This window comes from Osmerus eperlanus, chromosome 16, assembly GCF_963692335.1.
Source record: "Osmerus eperlanus chromosome 16, fOsmEpe2.1, whole genome shotgun sequence".
Classification (NCBI taxonomy): domain Eukaryota; kingdom Metazoa; phylum Chordata; class Actinopteri; order Osmeriformes; family Osmeridae; genus Osmerus; species Osmerus eperlanus.
The window spans coordinates 891,254-915,431 of NC_085033.1; the positions used below are offsets into that span (position 1 = coordinate 891,254).

Genomic DNA, 24,178 nt, shown 5'->3' on the forward strand with positions numbered 1-24,178 from the left:
TCTCTGTTTCTTTCTCCCTCTATCTCTCTCTTACCATTTCTCTGCCTTCCCTCCTCTATCCTCCCCCATGCATTATTATTTTATTATTCTTTTACAGCCGCCTTAACAGATGTGTTTTGGTGTGGATGAGACCTGTCATCTCTAGGTCCTGTCTGTGTAGAATATGGAAGGAAGGAGAGAAGAGGGCAGAGATAAGGGAAGACCTCTTAGTTCTCTTTCAGTAACATTGTCTTCTCTCTTTCACTTTCCTTCTGTTTCTCTTTTCTCTCTTGATTTTCGCTAAGATCAATAATTTAGGGCCTAACCTTAATGGTGGTGTTAAAACGCTCATACGTGTGGAGGCTAGGTTAGGCTGGAAGCGGCTGGGGATGATGGAGGCTGGGAGAGGCTATGGGAGGCTGGAGGAGAACAGGGAAGGATTTGGGGGATGGCGGAGGCTGAGGGAGGCTGGGTGAGGCTTTAGGAGCCCTTACCCCTTAAAGGTACAGTGCAGAATAAAGAGAGGATGTCTGTAGGTGGAGGAGTGTGGGGAAGGCGGGAGAGGAGACAAAAGGAGAGGATCAGGAGAGGGCTATGCCAGCATTGTAGTCTCAATATGTACCCTCAGTCTGTAAAAAGAAATGATCATGTGATCCCTGTATAGGCTGCATCCATACCCTCACATTGTCTCAAACTCTCATCCTCTTATTATTCATGCAAATGCCCTTAGTTTGCTGTTGTGTCTCATATCTGCTGGTAATTCTGACCATGAACAATCCTCTATCCTCTCGCCAGCCGCTGTGGAGAAGCCCAGACATCCGAGCTGAACAAAGGGCCATGAATGCCCCCTCCCCGCCACTGTAAAGAGTGACTTTAATATGGTTCCGCGCTGGTTTCTTTGCTCCTACAGCTTTAGGCCATGCACATTTATGGATTCGGACGGCCATCGATTTGATTCCAGTGGACATTAATGTCAAGCCCGGTCCTCCTCCTACCCCCCCCCCCCCCCGTCACCCCACTACACCATGCATCTGTGTTGCTCCGTGTCCACTGAATCCCAGCCCTCCTTCCTCCATGACAGCAGGATGCCACTATCCCATCACCCCCCCCAAACCACCCACCCTTAGGGGATGATATATTAGATATAACCAATTCAATTTTATGCTGCCAGGACAGACGCCCTGGGGACATAAACACACACACATTTTTAATACACTCCTCACGAGGAAGCCCATCGTGCCGGGCCTTGCGGCTTCCTGGGGTCTCCTCTCACACTCAATTATTAATGTGATGGACGCGCCAGCTTTAATTAAATAATAAAGGCGTCGCTGCAAAGGAATGGGACAAGGACGAGGAATAGGAAGAAGGTTGTTCAAAATGTCCTTTCTTTACAAAGATGAAGACATTGAATCCTTTAAGCAGGTAGTAGCAACAGCCTCTCCAGTTATACTGGATCCACTCACAGGGAAGAACGTCAAATAGCAATCAGGTTTGTTTCATATTGGTGTTCTGTTTGAAAACGTGCAAACTGTTTGGATACAGTAAAACTTGCCATGATCAGAGTGTTGAAATGGGTGAGCAGTGAGCACACCTAGGGACAAATGCTTTGGACTGGGACTGGGTTTGTTCAGACATCCATCCTGCCTCAACAGCAAAGTCAGAATCCAGGGTTGTTGTACTCCATCCAGGACATGAGAAAAAAGATTTCCGCAGATTATGGATTTCTGCCACCTCCAGGCCAACTCAGAGGAAGTGCTCTGTCTTTGACGTGATGAAATGTGACATTATCTTTTACTTTGTTTCATAGACTTTCTACACAATATACACTAACTCCATCCACTTGGCTGGCCTGGCCCTGCTAAGATGAGAAATAATTTTTGCCCCGGGGCAGATATATTCCCTGCTCCCATCCAACCCTTATTTCTCCAGGTCCATGCCAGTTTTAACATGTAATTAATTATTTAGATTAATTTTGAAACAGAAGTCACATTTGGAATGTCTCTCTCCAAGTTGAAAGCAGTTTCACACTTATGGCAAGTAAGCCCTGTCATTAGGTTGAAAGATAGGCCCATTGTGTGTGTTGACTTGAAGGCGAAGTGAGATGAAGGATGGTGACAAACCGAAGTGTTTAAATCGGCGAATTGAAATTAATGTTCCCCTCAAAGCAGTTTCTGCTGACGATATATTAAAGCTAATACACTGGTAAAGTAAAATAAATGTTTGTTTCTAGACATGAAGTATTCAGAAAAATATTGCAGGGTGTAAAATAATTAATTTTTTGTAAGGTAAAGGCTGGATTAGAGATCAATAGGATGAAGTGCTGTCCTTTAAACATTTTAAGGTGTTCAAGGAGTTTATGTATATGTTCTTCACAGCCTAATATGCTTTTTTTTGCTGACCTTATAAGCTTTCTTTCCTTAAATTCAGAGCAAAAATTGACATTTCATCTCTGTCAGGGTGTGAGGTGGGGTTGGACCCAAATGCAAGGGAGTTGCGAGGCATTGTGTTGAACAGAGGGGTTTATTGTCAAAAATGGGAAAACAGCTATGGTACTCACACGGACAGGTAGTAAGGACAAGACAAAGACTGGACACAAAACAGAAACCTAAATACACAGAACCAAACGACACACAGGTGGACACAATGAAGCTAACGAGACAGGTGAAGACAATGACAGGGAAACACTAGAACAGGGCAAAACCAAAAACAACAGGGGGCACGGCTGTGGCCGTGACAATCTCCCCTACATAATTAATGGCTGTGTCCTTTTTTTAACCCAGAGATACTGACACGTCAAGACACTCTCAAACACTGTCTTGTTGCATAACTTATTCATGTGTTTTATTTATTTATCAATAAATTATATTTAAAAAAAGATTATCATTGAAAGTTCTAAGTATCCACATAGAGTTTGGCACTACTTGGAAACACCCCTTGCAATCCTTTACACAAAGAGTGTTGTGAGGAAAAGCTGTTAAATATATTGATTGAAATGGTCCTGTATTAACACAGCAGCCAAGAGGTCCTCAGCCGCCTGTCTAAGAGGCAGGGCTAGTCCACAGGCTCCTTTTTGTCCCCTTCTTTCACAATTTACTGCCGATGGCTGAGAGTGGTATTTATTTTCCTCAGTCTGTGCTTTGCTATCCTGCAGTTGGCAGAGTGATTTTGTAGAATAGAAACATTATAGACTGTTAGTGTCAGAGTGTTAAATGTGATGTATAGAGCTGTGGCGTTTCAGGGGGGAGGGTGGGGTGGGCGGAGGGGGGAGAGAGGAGGTGAGCACCACCGGCCATGACTGCAGCGAGGTGCTCACTGGAGACATGGAAAAGAAGAGAGAAAGAGAAAGGAAGATATAGAGATAGAGAGAAAAAGAGAAAGTAAAAGAGAGAGAGATGGCTGGAGAGATGGGAGCCATCCATAGTGAGGGATGGCAGGGTAATGTGGCGGGAGGTAATGGCTCCTCTCATCCCGCTGGAACAGAGGGGAGATCATTTGGGGCTGCAGCATGAGGCACCAGGCCTGTCAGTTTACCACTACCTCTGCCTGAGACCCACATCAGGGTGGAGACAGGGACACACTCACAAACACACACACACACACATACATACATAGAAATAGATGTCCCATATGGGTAGAGCTGGGTGCAGTCTTAACTCACATAATGCTCATGCAAGCAGAGCTCCCGGTAAACAGCACAGTCTTTTTCTACTGTTGAGCAGGATTTGACTGTCTATCCTCTTTGGAAAACAGTACACCAATATTATAGAATAGTCTCTGCAAAATACCACCTCACAAAATGTCAACCTTTCTGCTGCTATTAATTTTTTAGGGGGATTTTAGGGGAAGTTGAATTGAAGGTTCTATATGTGGCAGAAATAAAAGCGTGTGTGTGCTGTGTGCAACTGGGAAGGAATTCTCAAGAAACGGTTAACAGCCCTTTGAGCTGCTGGTCGATTTTGCCCCGTCGACTCTCTGTCCCAGCGTGACAGAGAAGATTGGACGTCATTAAGGCGTGCACTCTGTCTGCCGTCTGAAAACGAGTGCTCTGGAGGCCCTATGTATCACTATTGTATGTCTGAAAAATACCAACTCTGGGGCTTTAGGAGGGACAAAAGAAATTACACAAATTGTGTGTTGTTGTTGTCTTTATATTGATTGTATTATTAATCTCCTGATCAATCATGTGTCAATCATGTGCATCTGGAGGATCATGACCTGGGCCCTGCTGCCTTGTGCACTGCTACTTTCACACTGCCAAGAGTAAAGCAAGTGAGAAATATGATCACTCCAATAAAATGGTCAGATTATTCTCCATTGACAACCTTCAAAACCCCTCTTTTACGGCCAATGCTGCCAAATACAACTTTATAGCTTGAGTGGTGAAGGTACACTGTCATTTTTGCATAGCATTTCTAAGCCTGCATTTTATATGATTCCATGTATTGGACCTCAGTGACATTTTAAACTTTATTGAACAAGACTTTAAAATCTGTTGGCAGTATATAAATCTTTTTGAATGTATTTATTTCTGACGGAAGAGTGTCCTTTGCAATGCTAACAGTGACTTCTGTTAGATTACATAATTCATTTATGAATTTTAGATAAGTATTTTCCATAGATAATACCCACATTGTCATTACATTAATCTGTGTTAATGTAATTTGGTTTAGCATGGTTGTACTCCTAAAATGAAAGTGTACTCAAGAATATTTGTTATAAGTATTATAATGTATATGTATATGTCAAGTGTTCAAACATCATTTTAGTGTATTTGAAAATATCCTCCTAAAAAATCTACCTTTCAAATATGTGTATGACAGGATAGACAGTCAGATACAGAATGAGAGAGAGAAAGAGAGATAAAGAGAAATGGGAAGATAAAATGGATGAAGAGGCAGAGAAGGCTAGATAGAGGAGAAAGAGAGAGACAGAGAGAGAGAGAGACCCTGGCCCTCTGCTCTGTGTAATTAAAAGGGGGTGTCTATCAGGGCGTCTGGGTCTTTGTGTGGGCCCATATGTTTGGCTGCTGATATAGGGAGGATTATTCTGTTTGGGAGACTGATAACAGCCTGTTTATAACCTTGGCACAGACTGCAACCTAATCTGGCAGCAGCTCTGCCCCCCTCCGCACACATGCACCTCCACCCCCAAATTCTTACTGAAAAGCACATTGGCAACTATGCCACAATGGGGAGATAGTCTTGACCCAAATTCAATGTCTGCCTGCACCTCATTCAATTTGTGTGTGCGTCCATCCTTGTTTGTGTGGGTGTGTGATTCATCTCTCATGTCGATTTGTCTGCTAGTGACTGTAAGCTTACTTTTTCATCTGTTAGTCTATAATTTCTTCTTTGTTGCCTCCTACATGACTGACTGACTGACTGGAAAGTTTATTCTTTTGTTCTCAATGCAGATTGTACGAAGGCTTTTTTTATATGATTGAGTGAACCGTGATTTGAGTCTGCCACTGACAAGTGTTTTGTGATTAAAAGTTCTTTGTGTTTTTGGAATAATTGTTCTAGTTTTTCTACTTTGGGAATATTTAAATGGCTCTGTTGGTATGCTAATTGCAACATGATTGATTTTCTAAATGTATTAAACTAGAAGGAGCAGCACTAACAATAGCTCCTTGGAGTGAAATTGTGAGTTTTTTTTGCAGATACTTTGCCACTGAGTGGTGTTCAGGATTGATTGTTCAAGAACACCAGAGACATTTTAATCAAGACCTCATTATAAAGGTGAGATGGTCACGTAGTCGTTGGCAATGGGACTGCTAAGGCTTGATATCAAAAGCAGGCACTTAAACACAGGTCTTCACCCCTCTCAATAATACACCCCAGCATGACCCCCACTTTCATTTCAGACAGACATGTTGAGATTTGATTAATTCCATTAAAAAGGTTCATCATTTTCTCCGGAAATTGTTCAATGTATTATTAAGTACTACAGTGTTAAAGACAACACCCCCCCCCCACACACACACACATCCATGTCCACCAGAAAGAGTTCCATGGCCAAGAGTGGCAGAAGAAGAGAACTGTCAACCTGTCATAGAAGAGGGCTACAAGAGACTTGCATGGCGGGTCCCTGGAGATGCCAGACAACTGGGTCAGACTGATAATGTACTATCTGACTGGTCCCTCAACATCAACACCACTGCGGAGGAGAGAAAGATAGAATACAACCTTGATTGTTGTCGAAATGAGAAAGGAATAATGCAAACAGAAGAGGGTAGGGATTAGAGGAGATAACATTTAAATATTTTAATTATTAAATAATAAGTACATAAAGACTCTTTATTGTACATAAGGACAATAAAACTCAATTCTGTCATCCTCGTTCTCAAGGTAAACTCCACAGAGAGATGGTTAACATGGGGCCATGAATTATATTGCCTCTTCAATGAATAGTCCCGCTTCAAACTGCCGTGTCTCATACCCATTTCTGTGTAAGGGCTGAACAAGTCCCTGTATCAGCAAAGTCCATTTTCATGCCAGTGCAGTATTCCAGAGAGGCCAGAGCAAAAGCCTGCTGTGACTAGTCCCCCCTCCCAGCAGGTGAGGAAATCAAACAGGCCCTAAAAATAGGCCGGCAGCTGGGAGCTCTTCACTTTGGAGGGAGGAGGGAGGGATGAGTAGGAGGGAGGATAGAGGGAGGGATAGAATCAGGGGTTCCAGCTGGGGAAGCAGGTGTGTGTGCAGAATGACCGTCAGGAAGCACCCGATAAAAATCTTGGAAGATGTTCTCCTCCATGCCAGTTGGTTTGTGTAGATTTTTGGGTTGTGTGTGTGTGTGTGTGTTGTCAGCCTCAGACATGAGGCTTGAGAGATCCCTGGTATTTAAGTATTTTGACGAAGATTTGGAAGGGATCCTTTATTTCCCATCGGTTGGGTGGATTTGCCTTCATGCTAATGATGTCTAGCACTGTTTGCATTATGGTATGTGGTTTATGAATATGAGCCTGGGGCAAATCAACCACACACTACACACACACACACTCCACATACACACACACACACACACACACACACACACACACTAGACACACACACTGTGACAGCAGGGGCTCTCCCTGACCCAGTATCCAGTGGAGCAGCCTGAGGGGCCAGTGATTAACGTCAAGGAGGGTCTGTCCGTTAGTGCTGGCGTTGGTCCTGGCCAGCAGGGCTCCTGGTCCTCCACGTTCCACACTTCCCAACCCGCTCTTCAAATGTGGCCTGCAGGCCATGGGATTGTCACATCCGCCTTCCCAGTCCTAACCCCCCAACCCCCCCACATCCTTGCCCTGTTCTAAGAAGCCCCCTTCCCCTCCTTCTGAGCCCTCTCTGTCTTTTTCTCTGAAATCCATGCTGCTAATTACTGCGATTAGCTTCATTGTTAATCAGCTGTGTTTGAGGCGATGGAGATGCAGTGGAAACTTGGTGGCAGAAACATTTGTTTAGTTCATTTATCCTTGAGTTGTTCAAGTAATGAGTTATAGAAAATGAAAGAAAGGGCAAATATGGAACCGTTTCTCTCTCCTGGCCGGGGTTAAATACCAACACTTTGTCAGACTTAGCCAGTGGACTTGAAGAGGCAGTGGTAATAGAGTTTGATGTCTTGCATTGTTTTCCTCTCAGCTGCCAGGAGCAGGCTTGGGTGAAGGGAGAATGTTGTATGGTGGGGAACAGCAACACTAGTCTGAGGATCTCAGTAGCAGTGACAGCCAAATTGCACACTGCAAAAACAGAATTTAAAAAAAGTCTGCATGTAGATCTTTACAGGATGTTCCACGGTAGATCTTGAGAGACGAGGAAACAGTTCCCGTCTATTCCCTGGTCGCTTTGGTCTCTCTGGGTTTTCAGTATTCATTAAGGCTCTCATACACTATCTCTCAGTATGGGTTCAGTCATGAAGGAGCCTTGAAGTTGGGAATCAGAGCCACTGCGAGGATGGTTCATATTTAGGTATTGAACATTGATTCCATTGTGATTTGAACATTTTTGGGGTGTATGCTCTATGGCTGTAGCACATACTCTGCATGCTCGGTAGCAGGTAAACAAAAGTAATTGCTGTCTCTTCTGTGTCATACATTCTCACATCATATCAGTTGGTCACATGTTACAGAGGCTGGGCGAGGGTGGCGAGTGTGTGTGCATTGTGTGTGTGTGTGTGTGTGTGTGTGTGTGTGTGTGTGTGTGTGTGGGGGGGGGGGGGGTATTCTATCCTCCTTTAAAAACCCTAGGGAATTCAGATCATCCCAGGTATACCTGAACCAAATGCTGTCAGATGGTTTCTGTGTCTTCCCCCTTGTCAAAAAGCCCTTTCCCCCTCACACACACACACGCTAGTCCCGCGCATGCTGCCTCCAGATGTGGCTTAATTTACTGCGACTTGGCTAATTACTGTAATTAAGGATTAATTACTATTAATCACACTTGCATAAACTCATTGCCAGTCAAAGAGCAGGAGCCTTATGAATTGTGCCATTCATAGGAACACACACAGCATGGAACAGCTGTGTGTGTGTGTGTCTGGCCCTCCCTGGTTGATGTGCTGTGGAGAGGCCCCATGTAGGGCCACCGAAAGGGCAGGACGACGGCTCCCATGGCCCGTCACCTCTGAGCTCCAGCCTGTCTTCTAGGTCCACCACTGTGGGGTCTGCTGGCTGTCATCAGCTCCTGGACACTCAGGCTAACTAGTCAGTGACACCATCCAGTGAATTGTTATAGTCTACTAAATTAGTTCAAAACAGTTCAACTCAGGTGTCCTACTGTTGACAATACCAAGGAACAAAAGCAGTTTGTGTTCACATTTCGATAATGGCAGCAAGTGTGTCTGGTGTAATTAGACAGAGATCACAAATGTGTAGATGTTAGAGGCAGCTTTCTTATTAAAGATGAAGAGGACACCCCATGTTGTTGCTTTGGTAAACCAGTGCGCCCCATCCACACACACAGGCAGAGATGAGAATACATAACATCATAGTCATGTATTTTAACATGATAAATGAGCATCACTGGCTTTTACAGCTCAGCTATATGGTATGATATCACATTGAGAGCTTTCCACAACAACACTAACCACCCACTGGGATTGCTGGTGGCTGCTCTGCCCTCCATACATAAGTGTGCATCCCTACTAGCGGGCTGACTCCTCAGCTTGCTGCACCTCACACTCGTGACTCCACTGTGGCTGTGCAGAAGCCACCGCTGCTGTGTGCCCACCCCCTGGCTAGTTCAACCAGACTGGTCGAGCACCCAGTTGGAGTTTGAGCGTGGTGACTGGTGTGAGTGGGCAAGTAGGAAAGCGGTTGTAGGGGGAGGAAGGGGTGTAAATGGCCTTTCTTCTGGTGCTGGCTGCCTCGTTATCAGCACAGCCCATCAGGCCCCAAGCACGGCCTGTCTAAACCTCAGATGACGATGATAATTACCGTTATTAAAAGTAGCTGCGGGGGGAGCTTGCTCTGAAAACACCCAAGCTGGCTGGCTGGGTGACTGGCTGGCTGGGTGACTAGATGACTGGCTGGGTGACTGGCTAAATGACTGGCTGGGTGACTGGCAGACTGACTGAGTGACTGGCTGGGTGACCGGCTGACTAGTTGCCCTCTCAAACCGATTCTGCTGCTACATGAGACTACAGGTCACTAGTGGGAAGACAGAGATGGAGAGAGGAGAAAAATGGGGAAGATGGCAGGAGAAAGAAGCAGAGGGGGACAAGCGGCCACCAAATCCTCCTAATGTGACGCTTGTCCGCTCCTCTCCCACCAGCTGTCACCTCCCAAACGCACTGGGATTCATTTTTTTAATTGACACCTCACTTTCCTATTCCATTTCTCTTTTTCGCTTCTATCCTCCCATCCCCCACCCCCCCTTCCACTATCAGCTCCCCCCTTCCACCTTCATCTTTCTTCTTTCTCTCCATCCCCATTGATGGGGCTTTTTGTAATTGTTTTGGATCCTAACAACTGGACTAAATATCAATAATATTTCAATAACTGATCTACCCCTCTCAGACCATCATTATATACTTTTTAATGTGGAAATTATCCTAACAAAAAACAATTCTTAGTCCATAGAAGATATTTAGACGATACAGCTATGATGACATTTTCTGAACAATTTGCTCTATATGAGCCGACTAATCATGATTGTTCTCTGAATGAAATGGTAGAGAACCTCAATGATGCACTATTATCTGTGTTAGACTCTGTTGCACCACTGAAAACCAAAAAGAAGTGCACAAGCAGAACCTCCCCATGGCTGAGAAATAAAAATGTTAGTGAAACGAAAAGAAAATGCCGTGCAGCAGAGAGAAAATGGAGGAAAACAGAGATCACTATCCACTACAATATCTACAAAGATACACTAACCACCTATAACAAAACCATCCGTCTAGCAAGGAGAGAATATTTCTCCAACATTATTACAGAAAATGCCATGAAATTCCAGAGTTCTTTTCTCCACCATTGACCAGCTGCTAAACACTGTCCCTGCCCCACCTCCATCCTCAGCAGTTAAATGTGAAGAGCTTGCTTTGTTCTTCAAGAACAAAATAACTTTGATCAGAGCTAGTATTATTAATAGTGGGGTCGAAACTGACATAAGTAGATTCTGCAACATAACCATGAGCACATTTACCTGTATCACACTTAGTGAACTTTCCAAAATTGTCAGCGAATCTAACTCCACAACCTCAGATATTGATCCTATACCCACAACATTCTTTAAGCGAGTGTTTGATAGTGTCTCAGGTCCGGTGCTAGAGATTATAAACACATCCCTTAGAACTGTTGTCTTCCCAGATGCCTTCAAAACAGCTGTTGTAAAGCCCCTATTAAAGAAACACAAATTGGATAACAGTCTACTTGCAAATTACAGACCAATATCAAACCTTCCATTTATTAGTAAAGTACTGGAAAAGATAGTTTTAGTCCAATTAAATTCTTTTCTTGAAGAAAATAGTCTCACAGTCAGGTTTCAGGAAATATCACAGTACTGAAACTGCTCTCACCAAAATTATTAGCGACCTCAGACTAAACTCTGATGCAAATAAAGTCTCTATCCTTATCCTGTTAGATCTCAGTGCAGCATTTGATACCATTGATCACGACATCCTAATCAATAGACTGGAAAAGTTTATTGGGTTCACGGATAGTGTATTGAACTAGATGAAATCATATATCACAGGAAGGAAGTTTTATGTTAGTTTAGGAGACCATAGGTCCAAGAAACATGAGAACTGCCACAGGGTTGCTCAAGGAAGCTGCTTAGGTCCATTACTTTTTTCTCTTTATATGTTACCACTCGGCGACATAATCTGAGAACATAACATAGATTTCCATAGCTATGCGGATGACACACAACTATATATATCCACTGAACCCAACGATGCAACGGCCATCAATTCCATTACCAACTGCCTGTTGGCAATAAACAAATGGATGAATGATAACTTTCTTAAATTAAATGAATACAAAACCGAAGTCCTACTATGTGGCCCCAAATCCAAAAGAGAGATGATTACCAAGAATCTAGGAGGCTTAACCCCCTGTCTTAAACCAGAGGTGACGAGTCTCGGTGTAATCCTGGACTCAGATTTGAATTTCAACTCTCACATTAATAAAGTGACCAAAACAGCTTTCTCTCACCTGAGGAATATAGCAAAGGTACGACCATTCATAAAACAAAATGATGCAGAGAAGTTAATTCATGCTTTTATATCCAGCCAGCTGGATTACTGTAACGCACTTTTCACTGGTCTTCCCAAGAAAACCACTGAAAGACTACAGCTCATTCAAAATTCTGCAGCTAGATTATTAACCAAAACTAAAAGGAGAGAACACATTAGTCCTGCCCTAGCTACTTTACACTGGCTCCCTGTTACCTTCAGAATTGACTTTAAGGTCCTTTTCCTCACATACAAAGCTCTACACGGACAAGGACCTAGCTACATTGCTAACTCCCTTATAAACTACACACCAGCTAGAACACTGCGATCATCAAATGCAGGCCTATTAGAGGTCACCAGAAGCAGTCATAAGAAGATTGGTGATTCGGCCTTTATCAATTACGCCCCAAAACTATGGAACAAATTGCCCATAAATATTAGGGAAGCAAACACGCTAGACATTTTTAAAAGACAGCTTAAAACCTACCTTTTTACCGAAGCATTTAATTAATTTTATCTCAGAAGGGTTTTACTACTTTTATTAGTTATATTATTGTTTTTATAGATTTGCTATTTTAATTATTACTTTTATCACTTGTATTATTGTTTTTATTGATTTTATGTAAAGCACCTTGAGCTACAATTCTTGTATGAAATGTGCTATATAAATAAAGTCTTACTTACTTACTTACTCCTTGACATTGTCCTACCCCCCCACCCTGACCATTCCAAAAAGGACATTCTCCCCAGCTCTAACCACTCCTGATGAAGACACCAAAGATGAGAGCTAAAAACATAAAGAAAGTGTTTCAGAGCAGCTTCATGTGCCCTTATGTGGCTGACTGTTATGGGCCCTTTATCTGTAGATGGAGCAAATACAAAGAATGTATACATTTAGCAGATGCTTTTCATCCAAAGTAATGCAAAGGGGGGGATTTTTACCTGCAATCTCTTGATCTGTAGTCAAAAGCTCTACCAAGGAGCTACGTATATCTATATCATTTAACAACACTTGTTGAATAATGTACTTGATTTCCAATGCAAATAGGTCAATCAAGAAAGTAAATAGGCTAGATGACTCATAGTTTTTTCTATAAGCTTGTGAGAGATTCTAATCTCTTAGGTGGTGAGTGGTTAGAAAGTTCATTTTCCATGTTCCCATGACATACCTTTAGCATATGCAGCGCACATGGTGATGATGTGGTTTGTAACTATGATTGCTTCAAGAACCGGGTAACAAGTGGTAGTTCTGGTACTTGTCATGTGTAAATCACAGAACCGTTTTCAGGTTGCCAGGTTAGTGTTTTTTCCCATCCTAGAATATGGCATGTGGCAGGGATGAATGGTGGTGATGTTACATTATCATGTGGCTGTCGCTTTCACTCCCGTTGACTGCTCTGTGACAGGCCCAAACACTCTCTCTTCTTTCTCCCACACACATTCACTAGCAAACACACACACACACACATACACGCAAGCACAGAAACTGGCCTGTGTCAGGACTAGATTTATTAACTGCTGAAACCCTGGATGACGTGTGCCCACTGCCCACAGAATCAATACATAATACAGCCACACATGCTGCCCAGCCCCAGCCCTGGTGAGTGTGACTTGCAGAGGTAAGCAGGGGATAAACACACACAGCACTACAGAGCAGAGTGTATTGTGTTACAGTATCGATGTGAAATGGATCCGGTCCAGCGCTGGGTGGTAGCTGCCAGTCAGACGAGTCGAGGAGGGTAAACCTTCATCATGACTGTCAGGGACATCACGGCTGCCTTGTTTAACCGTACATCTTCCTAATTGTGACAGAATACTTCAACATCATTAATTAAACATGCTTTCATTTTTAAACGCTCAAGGGGAGCCTGCGCTGGGAATGTTGTCTGCCAATACACACGTACTGTGTGTGTGTGTGTGTGTGTGTGTGTGTGTGCATGAATGTGAGGGGATGGTTTAGATATGTACAGTGCTTTTTTATCTCCAAGAAGGGCTGACAGGTTATACTTAAACAAGTAAAACAACAAGCAAGGAAAAACCAAATAAGTAATTGAGATATTATAATAAAGGTGGCCTGTGGTGAATTGCTATGGCTTCTTCCATAACGATTAGGATGACATGTTTACAGTGTGTCAGAGTTCACCCTAAGATATTAGGCTAGTGTTGAGCTCTAAACGATTTCATAGCTATTATTGAACACAACTAAATAAAGCTGGTGGCTATGTAAAGGGTAATTACGTCATGGCAGAGTGAATTGTATGATTATCCTTATTAATTGTGTTTATTTAATCCATGTCATGCTTTTAGTCCTGCTCTGGAGGATCTAAGGGATGAATAAATCACTGTTTGGCTCATTAAATGTCCCCTATAATTGAGAGTAGCCAACGCTATAGCTTTACTGGCAAGCATGTGCACTCGCACATACATATATGCACACACATCTCATCTGAACTCTTGACCTTTTCCGGCCATATGTTATACTTCACACATTGCTCGGGAACCCAGCTCAGATGGTGGTGCTGGTCAGCAAGAGTGAGGGAGGTGGTGGAGAGTAGAGGTATTATGGGGAAGATGGACTAGGAGTAGGAAGGGGAGGAGGTTACGAGAGATGTTGCTGTTCTCCATGGGGCTCTAGGAGTCCATTAGGATCTCAATGTAAGCGCCCATTCTCCTCCACCTCTTCACGTACCAAAAACTCCAGACATAGAAAACAAAGAATGATGCCCCTGCAGCTCCTTAAGATCCACGTGCCTGTATGACGCTTTGTGTTTTCACTCTGTTTGACGAATATCATTCAGCTTTCTTAAGTTCCCCTGAAATGCACTTTATGTTGAGTAAAGGACAATGTCGAAAGCTACAGTCAGGAAAGCTACACCTTTTTCACCTCCTTTGAGCCAGAGACAGGCCCTGCTCCTTTACTTAGGGAGCCTCCTGGTGGTAGACAGAGGAAGAACAGCCTGGTGCACACTTCATCAATAGAATGTTGTCCTGGTAGACCATGATAATTAGCTGGTGTAAGATACTGTTTCACGCCAATGTTGGTACATGATACACTCTATGTACTGTATATGTGGGGTAGAGGGAGATGGGGCTGTGGCATACATTTTATCAGTTATATGCCACAGAACATAATTTTACATCTGGCTGTGTGTGTGTGTATGTTGTAGCAGACCATAGTGCCTGTGGGAGTGTGAAGTAAAGGTTCAAACCATGGCCACTTGTCCACCTTGGCTAGAAGAAGAACACACCATTTGAACAAGTTTTAACTAAGTTATTGTTGCAATTTCTGGTAAAAATGCAGACTTTTCCTTAACTCCACCTACTGAAACGATGTACTACTTGTCATATGCACTATTTGTATTTAGAGTCGGAATTAATCAAATGTAATGAAAAACGAAATTAATATAATAAGACTAATTGTGTTGAAGTTGAATTGATTAAAATTAGCATTCAGTTGGCTAGTGGTTATACAGTTGATTATTCCCCGATATTGTTGTAGCGGATCCCATTGATGTTAGATGGCTGTAATTAAATTAGTTTTACTCTTGAAAAGATTATAACTGCCTCACTCCAGTCAAGTATCTTAATATAATGTCAGATGTCCAACCGTAAGCTACAGTAGGTAAACATCACAGCTCACTAAAAAGAAGAGCAAAGACAAATGGACTCTGCTGAAAGTCTGTGTTAAATAATTAGAATGATATTGAAAAATCTATGAAATTCTGTTTTTATTATCTTGTATCGCTGCCAGACTCTGAAACTATGGGTTTTATGGCACAGATGTGAGCTATTAAATGAATGGTAATATTTCAGACTGTGTAGTTGTTATATTGTAGAATAATAAAAGTGTTTTTATCCAGATTATCCAACAACCACTCCCCAGACAGATACCTAAGAATATCTCAGAATCTAACATCTCAGATACTGTAATGTGTTACTGTGTCACGGTCCTGTGCAGTGCAAGTAGAACTACTATATTTTGAGATATTGAAATTACCTTTGTACTTTCTAGACAAGAATAGAAACTTTTTCCATACCGACACGTGTGCCTCTCTTCTGCAGTGCTCAGTATCCGTGGCGCCCAAGAGGAGGAGCCGCCAGACGCCCAGCTCATGCGATTGGACAACATGCTCCTGGCAGAGGGTGTGTCGGGACCAGAGAAAGGGGGTGGCTCTGCGGCGGCCGCAGCAGCTGCAGCAGCAGCAGGAGGCGTGGGGCCGGACAACTCAGCCGAACACTCAGATTACCGGGCCAAACTGACCCAGATTAGGCAGATATACCACACAGAGCTGGAGAAGTACGAACAGGTAGGAGAGACCTGGAAAGCTCTGGATCCAAACACACAGCCAAGGCCCAGTCTACAAGGTCTAAACACAGCCAGTCACCTAATCCAAATCCAAGTAGTTCTATTGTTGACATGTTAAGCAAAATGTTACTAAATGTTTTCAGTGTTAGACATTACTTTAAATGGTCACTCTAGAATTGTTTTTAATACATCCAAAAAACAAAACTTTTTGTTGCCCTTATTTTGTTTTTTGTTCCTTTTGTGATAATACTCTCTTCAAACCAGATCTCTCATGGCATCTCATGAGTAACCAAGCTCTAAACGTAAATTTGCACCTGGCAGTAATTGTATCAGTCACACACCAGCACAGTGCCAAGGAAGGCAACATGTTGTCATTCTCCTTGACGTCAAAATACTTCAAAATATTGCTGGCTTTTACGAACAAGGCAGTAATCAGCACCAACTGTCAGTATGCATACACCTGAGTATGCCCTGTGTCACCACGCTATGTTCATTGTGTAGTGCATGAGTGAATGGTGCTGCGTGTGTAGGAGCGGAACGTACGTTTGCGTTGAAGTGTGGTATTGTTTTTTAACTGATGTGTCACCCTTGTGGTGACAGTCGACAGACACCCCAACTCAGAATGCCAGGCTTAGCCTGTGACTGATGCTGACAGAGAAGTAGAAAACGAGGGAACAACGACAAGGGAAAAAGACAGAGAAACATGGAGAAAGAGAGAGAGCTCAGACCCATTGAACTTGAACAAGACTGAAAGTCTGCTGTAATTTTGTCTTCACTTGTCAATATACTGTATTTTTTTCCTGTGCTGTACACCCCCTCTATATTCATAGAGCACATCACTCAGCCTCTTTCGACATAAAACTTTGACTACTGTAACTTCATCTGTAACTTCTGTAACTGCTTCACAATAACAACCCCCCTCAAAATGTTAACCATGCAGTTGGCACTCAAAGGATTCCCCCTCTTCTTTCCATGCCTGTCTGTGGATGTGTGTGTGTGTGTATGATTGCCGGTGTGTATGGTTACCTGTGTGTGTATGCATGCAGGCCTGTAACGAGTTCACTACCCATGTGATGAACCTGCTGAGGGAGCAGTCTCGGACACGTCCCATCTCGCCCAAGGAGATCGAGCGCATGGTGGGCATCATCCACCGCAAATTCTCCTCCATCCAGATGCAGCTGAAGCAGAGCACCTGCGAGGCCGTCATGATCCTGCGCTCCAGATTCCTTGACGCCAGGTCTGTCTACGCATGTCTGTACTTTGTGTCCATACAGGTGTGTGCGAACTGGTAGAGCTCAGAATTTCAGATTTGAGTGTTTCCTGGTTGTACCTTTTTGCAGTTGTAAATAGAAAAAAAGAGTAGATCCCCTTGCCTGTTCAGAAGTACTTGATTCTGAGTGGCTTATCCTCACACTCTCTCTCTTACTGTCTCTTACTTCCATTGCCTATTACCCCCCTCCCCCTTACACCTTAGACGGAAGAGGAGGAACTTCAATAAGCAGGCAACGGAGATCCTGAATGAGTACTTCTACTCTCACCTCAGTAACCCCTACCCCAGTGAGGAGGCCAAGGAGGAGCTGGCCAAGAAGTGCAGCATCACAGTCTCCCAGGTGCAGTACCCTACCACACCACACAACATCTGCAGGAGCAACAGAGGTATTTCTATAACCACAGTCAGTTATAAAGTCCACCTAAGTTTAGTTAAAATGCTATAAAACTACACAGTATTGTCAGTGGTGAAATGCTCAAAGCTGTGTTGACGTTGAACTTCTATTAATTCAAAAACGTCTATACATTATCAGTTACTGTTTTTTACAAAAGGAATGTATTTATTCCTTTGGACTCTCCAGGTATCCAACTGGTTTGGTAACAAGAGAATCCGATACAAGAAGAACATTGGTAAATTTCAGGAGGAGGCCAACATGTACGCAGCAAAGACGGCTGTGAGTGCAACGAGCGTGTCTGCTCAAGGCAGCCAGGCCAACTCACCCTCGACCCCCAACTCAGCAGGTCAGCACAAGACAATGAGAAACAAATACAATACGTTTCAGCTTAAGACTCAGTTAGACACAACCTGTGAAGGAGGGACACGATGACCTTTTCCCAGACCTCTGCTGAAGAACCTGATCCCTGGGTCTAAACCTTTTGACTAACTGGCAATCCTTACTACTAACCCAATTATTTCAGAATGCTCCCTCCCTCTCGATCTCATTCTTCCACAATTCCTTGGTCTCTTTATCTCTATCTTTCCCTACTTCCCCAAATTCCTTGATCTTTCTCTCTATCTTTCCCCTTTTCTCTCCCATCTCTGTGTGGTGGGGTTTGTCTGGTGAGCTGGGTGGGATGTATTGACCGTCTGGTCCTCTCGAGACTCATCCATCCTGCTCCTTGTCCGGTTGACCTCCTGTAGGTCATTAAGCTGCTGAAAGGGCACTCCAAGTCTTTAGTCATATAGGGAGTTTTCCACAGTATTGGATTATGGACAGAGTTTTTTTTCCTGTCCAAATCTAGTTAGGCAGTTCTCTCTCACGTCTGTGGACATACAGTCCATTAAAGGACAAAGGATTATTTAGGTCTTCCTGCAGATCAATTAGTGCTTCCTTAACGACACACTAGTAACAAGCAACTTTGACAATGAAATCATACATCTAGTCCACGTAGGTTATGGCCCAGTTTTGACCTCAGTGCCTGCATGGCTATTGGTCATATTGCTATTCTGTTGTATTATTGTATTGTCGTATTATCATACCTACCTAAACTTTTCTAAAACTGCCTTTTTCTTCCATTTTTCAAAACACTTACCGTAATCATAATTTAGGCAGTGAATGGTTGCGTTTATCCTCAATCTCAAATATGTTGCTGCTATACCCTTCCCCCACTCTTACTAATCCACTTACTGCATTTTTGCTGTTGCATGATTGTGTTTATTCCTCCCTTCCTGCCTTCACCTCTTTTTTCTGTGTATATTTCTCTTTCTTTCTGTCTTTCTGTCTGCCTGTCTGTCTGTCTGTCTGTCTCTCCCTCTCTCTCTCTCTCTCTCTCTCTCTCTCTCTCTCTCTCTCTCTCTCTCTCTCTCTCTTGCTTTCTGTCCTCCCAGGTTCTGCTGGCTCTTTTAACATGTCCAATTCCGGAGACTTGTTCATGAGTGTGCAGTCTCTCAATGGGGACTCGTACCAGGGGGGGCAGGTGGGAGCCAACATTCAGTCCCAGGTAGGCACCTCTTCCATCAGGGCCTGGATTAGATTTTTTGTTGTTTTAGAGCAGCCCATCAAAGATAGAGAGTCTCTTGACCTTAACCAGAGAGACAGAGAAGTCACACTTTGCCTTTGGCAAAGTACTAATACGGTGGTCATTGTCAACTCACAATTATATAAACAACTATGACAGATTTGGAAACAATACAACAGCAATCAACACCCCTGACAAGGATTACCATAGCCAATGGTGCCCAACAGACCCTGACCTTGCCCAGATGGACAAGAATGACCAACACAATGTTTCTGGGTGTTGGGGTTCTCACCCTGGGTTGGAGAGTCACCCGTGGTGACATTCTCATTTTAATCAAGCCCTTCAGCCCCATCCCTTTATCCACTCCTTCATTTATTTTTAAATCAGCTTTCCAAAAGCTTTGGGTATCTTATGAATATGCAAAAGCATAATGCCCTCAGGAAGAAGTGGTCTCTCGGGTTGAAAGCTAATTGAAACCAATGTCCTTGTCGAAAGGTTATTTGGCCAAGTGTTACAAAATGGCTTCCCAGTCACTGAGGATAAGCAATTAGCTGAATATGTACGAGATATTAAATTTGAGGCTCAGAGCGCTGCTGTTGTATTGTATTGTAAAATAATATGCATTACAAGTTCCCCGGTGTTCCTGTATGGTATTTGGAATTGTTCATCACTGCCCTTTTTCATGTTTATTGTCTTATTCTGGGGCCAAAACATTCAGAAAGCTTGGCGGTAACCTTTTCAGTACCCTTTTTGCTATCAACCTGACCTTTTCATGGCTCTTTTTGTCACAGGGAGCTTTTGTTTGAAACATCCGTGCATCTGTCTGTTCCAGGTGGATACTCTTCGCCATGTTATCAGCCAGACAGGAGGATACAGTGACAGCCTTGCTGCCAACCAGCTGTACAGTCCACAGGGCATCAACGTAAGACAAAGACAAAACAACCTTGATTCTTTATGAATGTATTTTATTGCTTTTTCTACCTTTGTTCCTTTGGTGCCCCCACATTGTTTTATTGAAAAGGTAGATGTGTCTGCTCGTAGCAGTGTCTGTCAGAGCTGTGCTCACAGTTCTCTCAGCTCTCATCCTGCCCTGGGTGGCACAGCGAGGACACACGTTGGGATGGGGGGTGTGGTCCTTTCATGCTCCTGGCTGTCTGAGGACATCAGCTTTGCCGAGTCACCTACAGCCACCAAGAGCAACGACACAGGTGTTGTGTTGTCACCCTAAAGACAGCAAAACAGTGAGCTTGTGCTGTCAGGAAGACCTAAACGAGTAGAAGAGCTGTGGAGCAGCACGTTTCGTGGTCACCTCTCTGCAGGCCAGAACAGGGAACAGAGATTCATAGCTAATTGAGGGGGTGGGGGTGGGGGGTGAGCTTAGGACCCAACAGAGCAGTTAAAGGTGTTTTCACTTTTAAGGCATACTTATTTGACACCCGACCACTTGTTCCATGTCTAAAACTTATTTAGTAGTATTTATAAACTATCCTCTGCCTCCCTGAATATTTCACAGAGACCGGAGTGTGTTCCTGGGTTGTCACTGCAATCCTTGAATTTTAATTACACCTTTGATAGGGTGTTGCAGAAGCACACGATTTGAAAAGTATTTTTATTCTTGCTTCAAAATTCGATGACAGACTGACTAAAATAACATGGTTGGAAAATAAGAGGGTGCCAAAGCCCATTTCCAGAATTCACTGATGGCATGGAAATTGCCATTAATGTGCCAAAAGCTCTTTAGCAGGGGCCTATCTCCGGTATGGCCTCCCTTCTCCAAAGCCATTATATTTCCCTCCCAATAGACTGTGTGATAATTTCCTATAATCGATCCACCCACCAGACATCTTAGGGTTTCAGAGTGTTCGTAAATGGTGTGTAGATCCTGAGAAATAACCACCCATTGTTAGTGTTGTGGAGGGTGAGCCTTTCTGATGTGCATAAGTCCCTAAGTTGTTTCTCCATAGATTAAATCTAATTTACAGGATAGGAAAATTAATGTTGTATTATCAGCACAAACCAGAGATGACTAATAACAATGTTCAGCAATCATATTGAGTTGTCTGTCTTGTCTCTCCACAGACAAACGGTGGCTGGCAGGATGCCCCAACCCCCTCGTCAGTGACCTCACCCACAGAAGGACCCGGAAGTGTTCATTCGGACACCTCCAACTAAATATTTCACATTTCTAAATCATACCCCACAACAATGAACTGGCTTTGCCAATCACAGTGTTAAAGATGTACAGAGCCTAATCTACAGAATCTTCTAGTTGGGAGGGGTGCTGCAGGATCCTAACTTACAACCTTACAACCTTTCTTAAGCTGCTGATGGACATTTGGGATACATTCAGCATCTTTCAGAATAAAAAAAAAGATAAAAACAACAACAAAAAGGAATAGCAATGATGTTTGTACAGACTTCACAAGATGTTCAGAGAGTAAGGATTACATAGATATTTACCTGATAAGATAAAATCCATAAAACTTTGATTGACAAATGCTTTATTCTACCTCTCTGGCAACTAAAAGGTAAATTGTCAGAATGTTATTTGTTTGGAAATAACATATTTGTGAGCAAGAGGCTCCCCATCATGATTGATTTTGCAGTCTTTTCCCTATTCAATTGTATGTCATATAGATGTGGCTCCCCTGTTTACAGTGTGTGCTTGTAAAACTTGCTTTTGCCCTCTACAACAAGGAAGACTCAAATTAAACTTTTTAGTGTTTTCCTACTGCCCCAAACCTAATGGAAGACGCAGGTCCACCTGGTGCATACAGCGTGACTAGCACTGGTTGCAGGACATTTGCAACATATTGATACGAGGTGGCCAAATTATGTAATGGAAATTGACCTTCCACAGTCGGTGTTTGTCTTCCTGGTTTAGCTCTTGTAAGCTCACCTTCCCTCTATAACCTATCAAAATGTGTGTGTCTGCCGTGGATTCCAGGAGGGCCTGGAAACCTTCTGTCCAACCTGTTGTCTGTTGAGGGCTTGTGAACTTGAGGGAATATTTGATCTTTCGTCTCCCCCAGAAAGGTAAACCTGTGAAATATGTCATGTGTAAAACTAAAATAAATACCTGTCATCAACAATCCAGATGAGCTCGATTCAAATCATTCATTGGGACGAGAGTACAAACAGGGTTTAAGTCTCATGCTCTGGTTGGGTGCTGCAGCCAATAACAGTAGAGTAAATGGTGAGGGTGGCGGAATCATAAAGTCTTTATTGTATTATCTCATGTAATTTCCTCGCTTGACCTCTCACTTCACATTTGTTTAGCTTTGTGCTTCTGCACTTGTATAACCCATTCTAAATTGTCCAAGACTAAATCATGTTGATCTTCAATTTTATCAAACTTTGAAGCGGCTGATCCAACCACCCCTTCACAAAAACTGAGATTCGACAGTGCAGTAAAAGCAACTAGATTATTACAAGTTTGTATTTTCTCACAGACTGCAATTTTAGAAAGGCAGATACTTTTCAATATTGCCAAATGTAGCTATAAACCAAAACACAGTTTGACATGTCCATCCAAAGTTTATTTTATCACAGTGCCATTCATGTTAATCCACTCCTGTATGTTTCATCACTCATCATAATGATGTTGCTGTATAGCTCTTGAAAAATAGGAGCCATCTGAACTATGTCTAATTGAACAATATTGTTGAACTGTCCGGTAGAAAAATAATTTCAGCAGAAAAATGTCTTTCAAGGTTCTGTTTAACTAAGTTTGTTTTTCAGTACATTAAATCAGAATCCATTTAAACAGGGAAGTCGTTATGATAATATAATTTCAACAGTAACACTTGCTCTATTAAGCAGATAACAGGTAACACCAGGTCTGAACTTTAGGCCAGGAGATGGTTTTTGCTCTATCGATTAAGAATAATTTTCTCAATATGTATTCTAATTCCCCCTTTGTGACAACACAATGCTTTTCAATACTTTTCACAATAGAGCGATAACTCCCAACAGCCAGTTGTAATGGTATTTATTCATTTTAGTTAATTTTATTAACATTAGTTTCCTGTAACATGCTTGAGTTACTGGTATTGGTATCAAAAACAAAAGGAAATTCAGACTTTTCAATTGATTATTATCCATATTTAGAAACCATTCTAAACGCTAACAACCATAATATGGAACAAAAAAGGGAAATTCATTTGTCAGGAATCTTTTTCACATTTTACACCATTTTTATATTGTTGTGTGGGATATATGTTTTAGTGTATTTTCTTTTCTATTGTATGCTACTGTTGTATACTTGCTTTCCCACCTATGTGAATTCATTCATGTTCTTAGCTCATGTGTTTATGTGCACCATAGTGCTTGACTTGCTTTGTTGAAAAAGGGATTAAAATGCGATCTAATACAACACAACCAAGAAGTTGCATTTTATCTTTGAATACTTCAAAAGAATATCCCTTCTCAGTCAATTAATCAATTGAATTTGTTTTTGTATGTGACATACATATTTAAACATAACTGTGTAACTCTAGAGGGAAAGTTGTACAAGGTCAGTGAATGCCCAAGCATTTACTTACTTTCATATGCTGTATGTGCTGCTGTTTACCAGTGGGTCAGATGGCAACCACCCAAAACCATCCCAGGGAATCAAACTTACAGCATTCTGACACACACTATCACATGCAACCAAATAATTTGCCTCTGGTGTGATACTGGCCTATTTTCCCTCATCACTGGAAGTAGGGGGGGGAGATATTTACTGTCTACAAGGAGTGAAGCATGTGAGGCCTCATATATCATACCCTCAGTTTTAGGCCCACAATACATTTATGTTGTGATGTGAGTTCTATACTGAAGGGGGAAGAGACCCAACCCAATAGTCATCCAGTAAGATGCTTTGAAATTAAAAACGTAACACAATGAATGACCAGATTTAATGTCTGTGAAGATTATATTTATGGCTGATGTGTGGCGACCTGAGGTGGTCCAGTCGGTTTTGTAGGCATGAGCACTGAAATATGAAAGGAAATGGCAGAGTAGTCATGTAGT

General features: G+C 42.6%; 1 protein-coding gene across 2 annotated transcripts in view; it reads left to right on the top strand.

The window, feature by feature from the left end:
• pbx1a (pre-B-cell leukemia homeobox 1a) overlaps window positions 1-23,551 on the top strand; it is a 41,686-nt gene extending 18,135 nt beyond the window's left edge. Inside the window, exons 3-9 of one of the 2 annotated variants that reach the window (XM_062481462.1) lie at window positions 15,691-15,935; window positions 16,981-17,171; window positions 17,409-17,544; window positions 17,785-17,944; window positions 19,032-19,144; window positions 19,995-20,084; window positions 21,242-23,551. In XM_062481462.1, the coding sequence (XP_062337446.1) occupies window positions 15,691-15,935; window positions 16,981-17,171; window positions 17,409-17,544; window positions 17,785-17,944; window positions 19,032-19,144; window positions 19,995-20,084; window positions 21,242-21,334 (1,028 nt within the window). In that variant the 3' untranslated portion in view covers window positions 21,335-23,551. The remainder of the gene's footprint in view (window positions 1-15,690; window positions 15,936-16,980; window positions 17,172-17,408; window positions 17,545-17,784; window positions 17,945-19,031; window positions 19,145-19,994; window positions 20,085-21,241) is intronic. The other variant, XM_062481464.1, reaches the window with a different exon arrangement.
• Window positions 23,552-24,178: the final 627 nt, after the last annotated feature.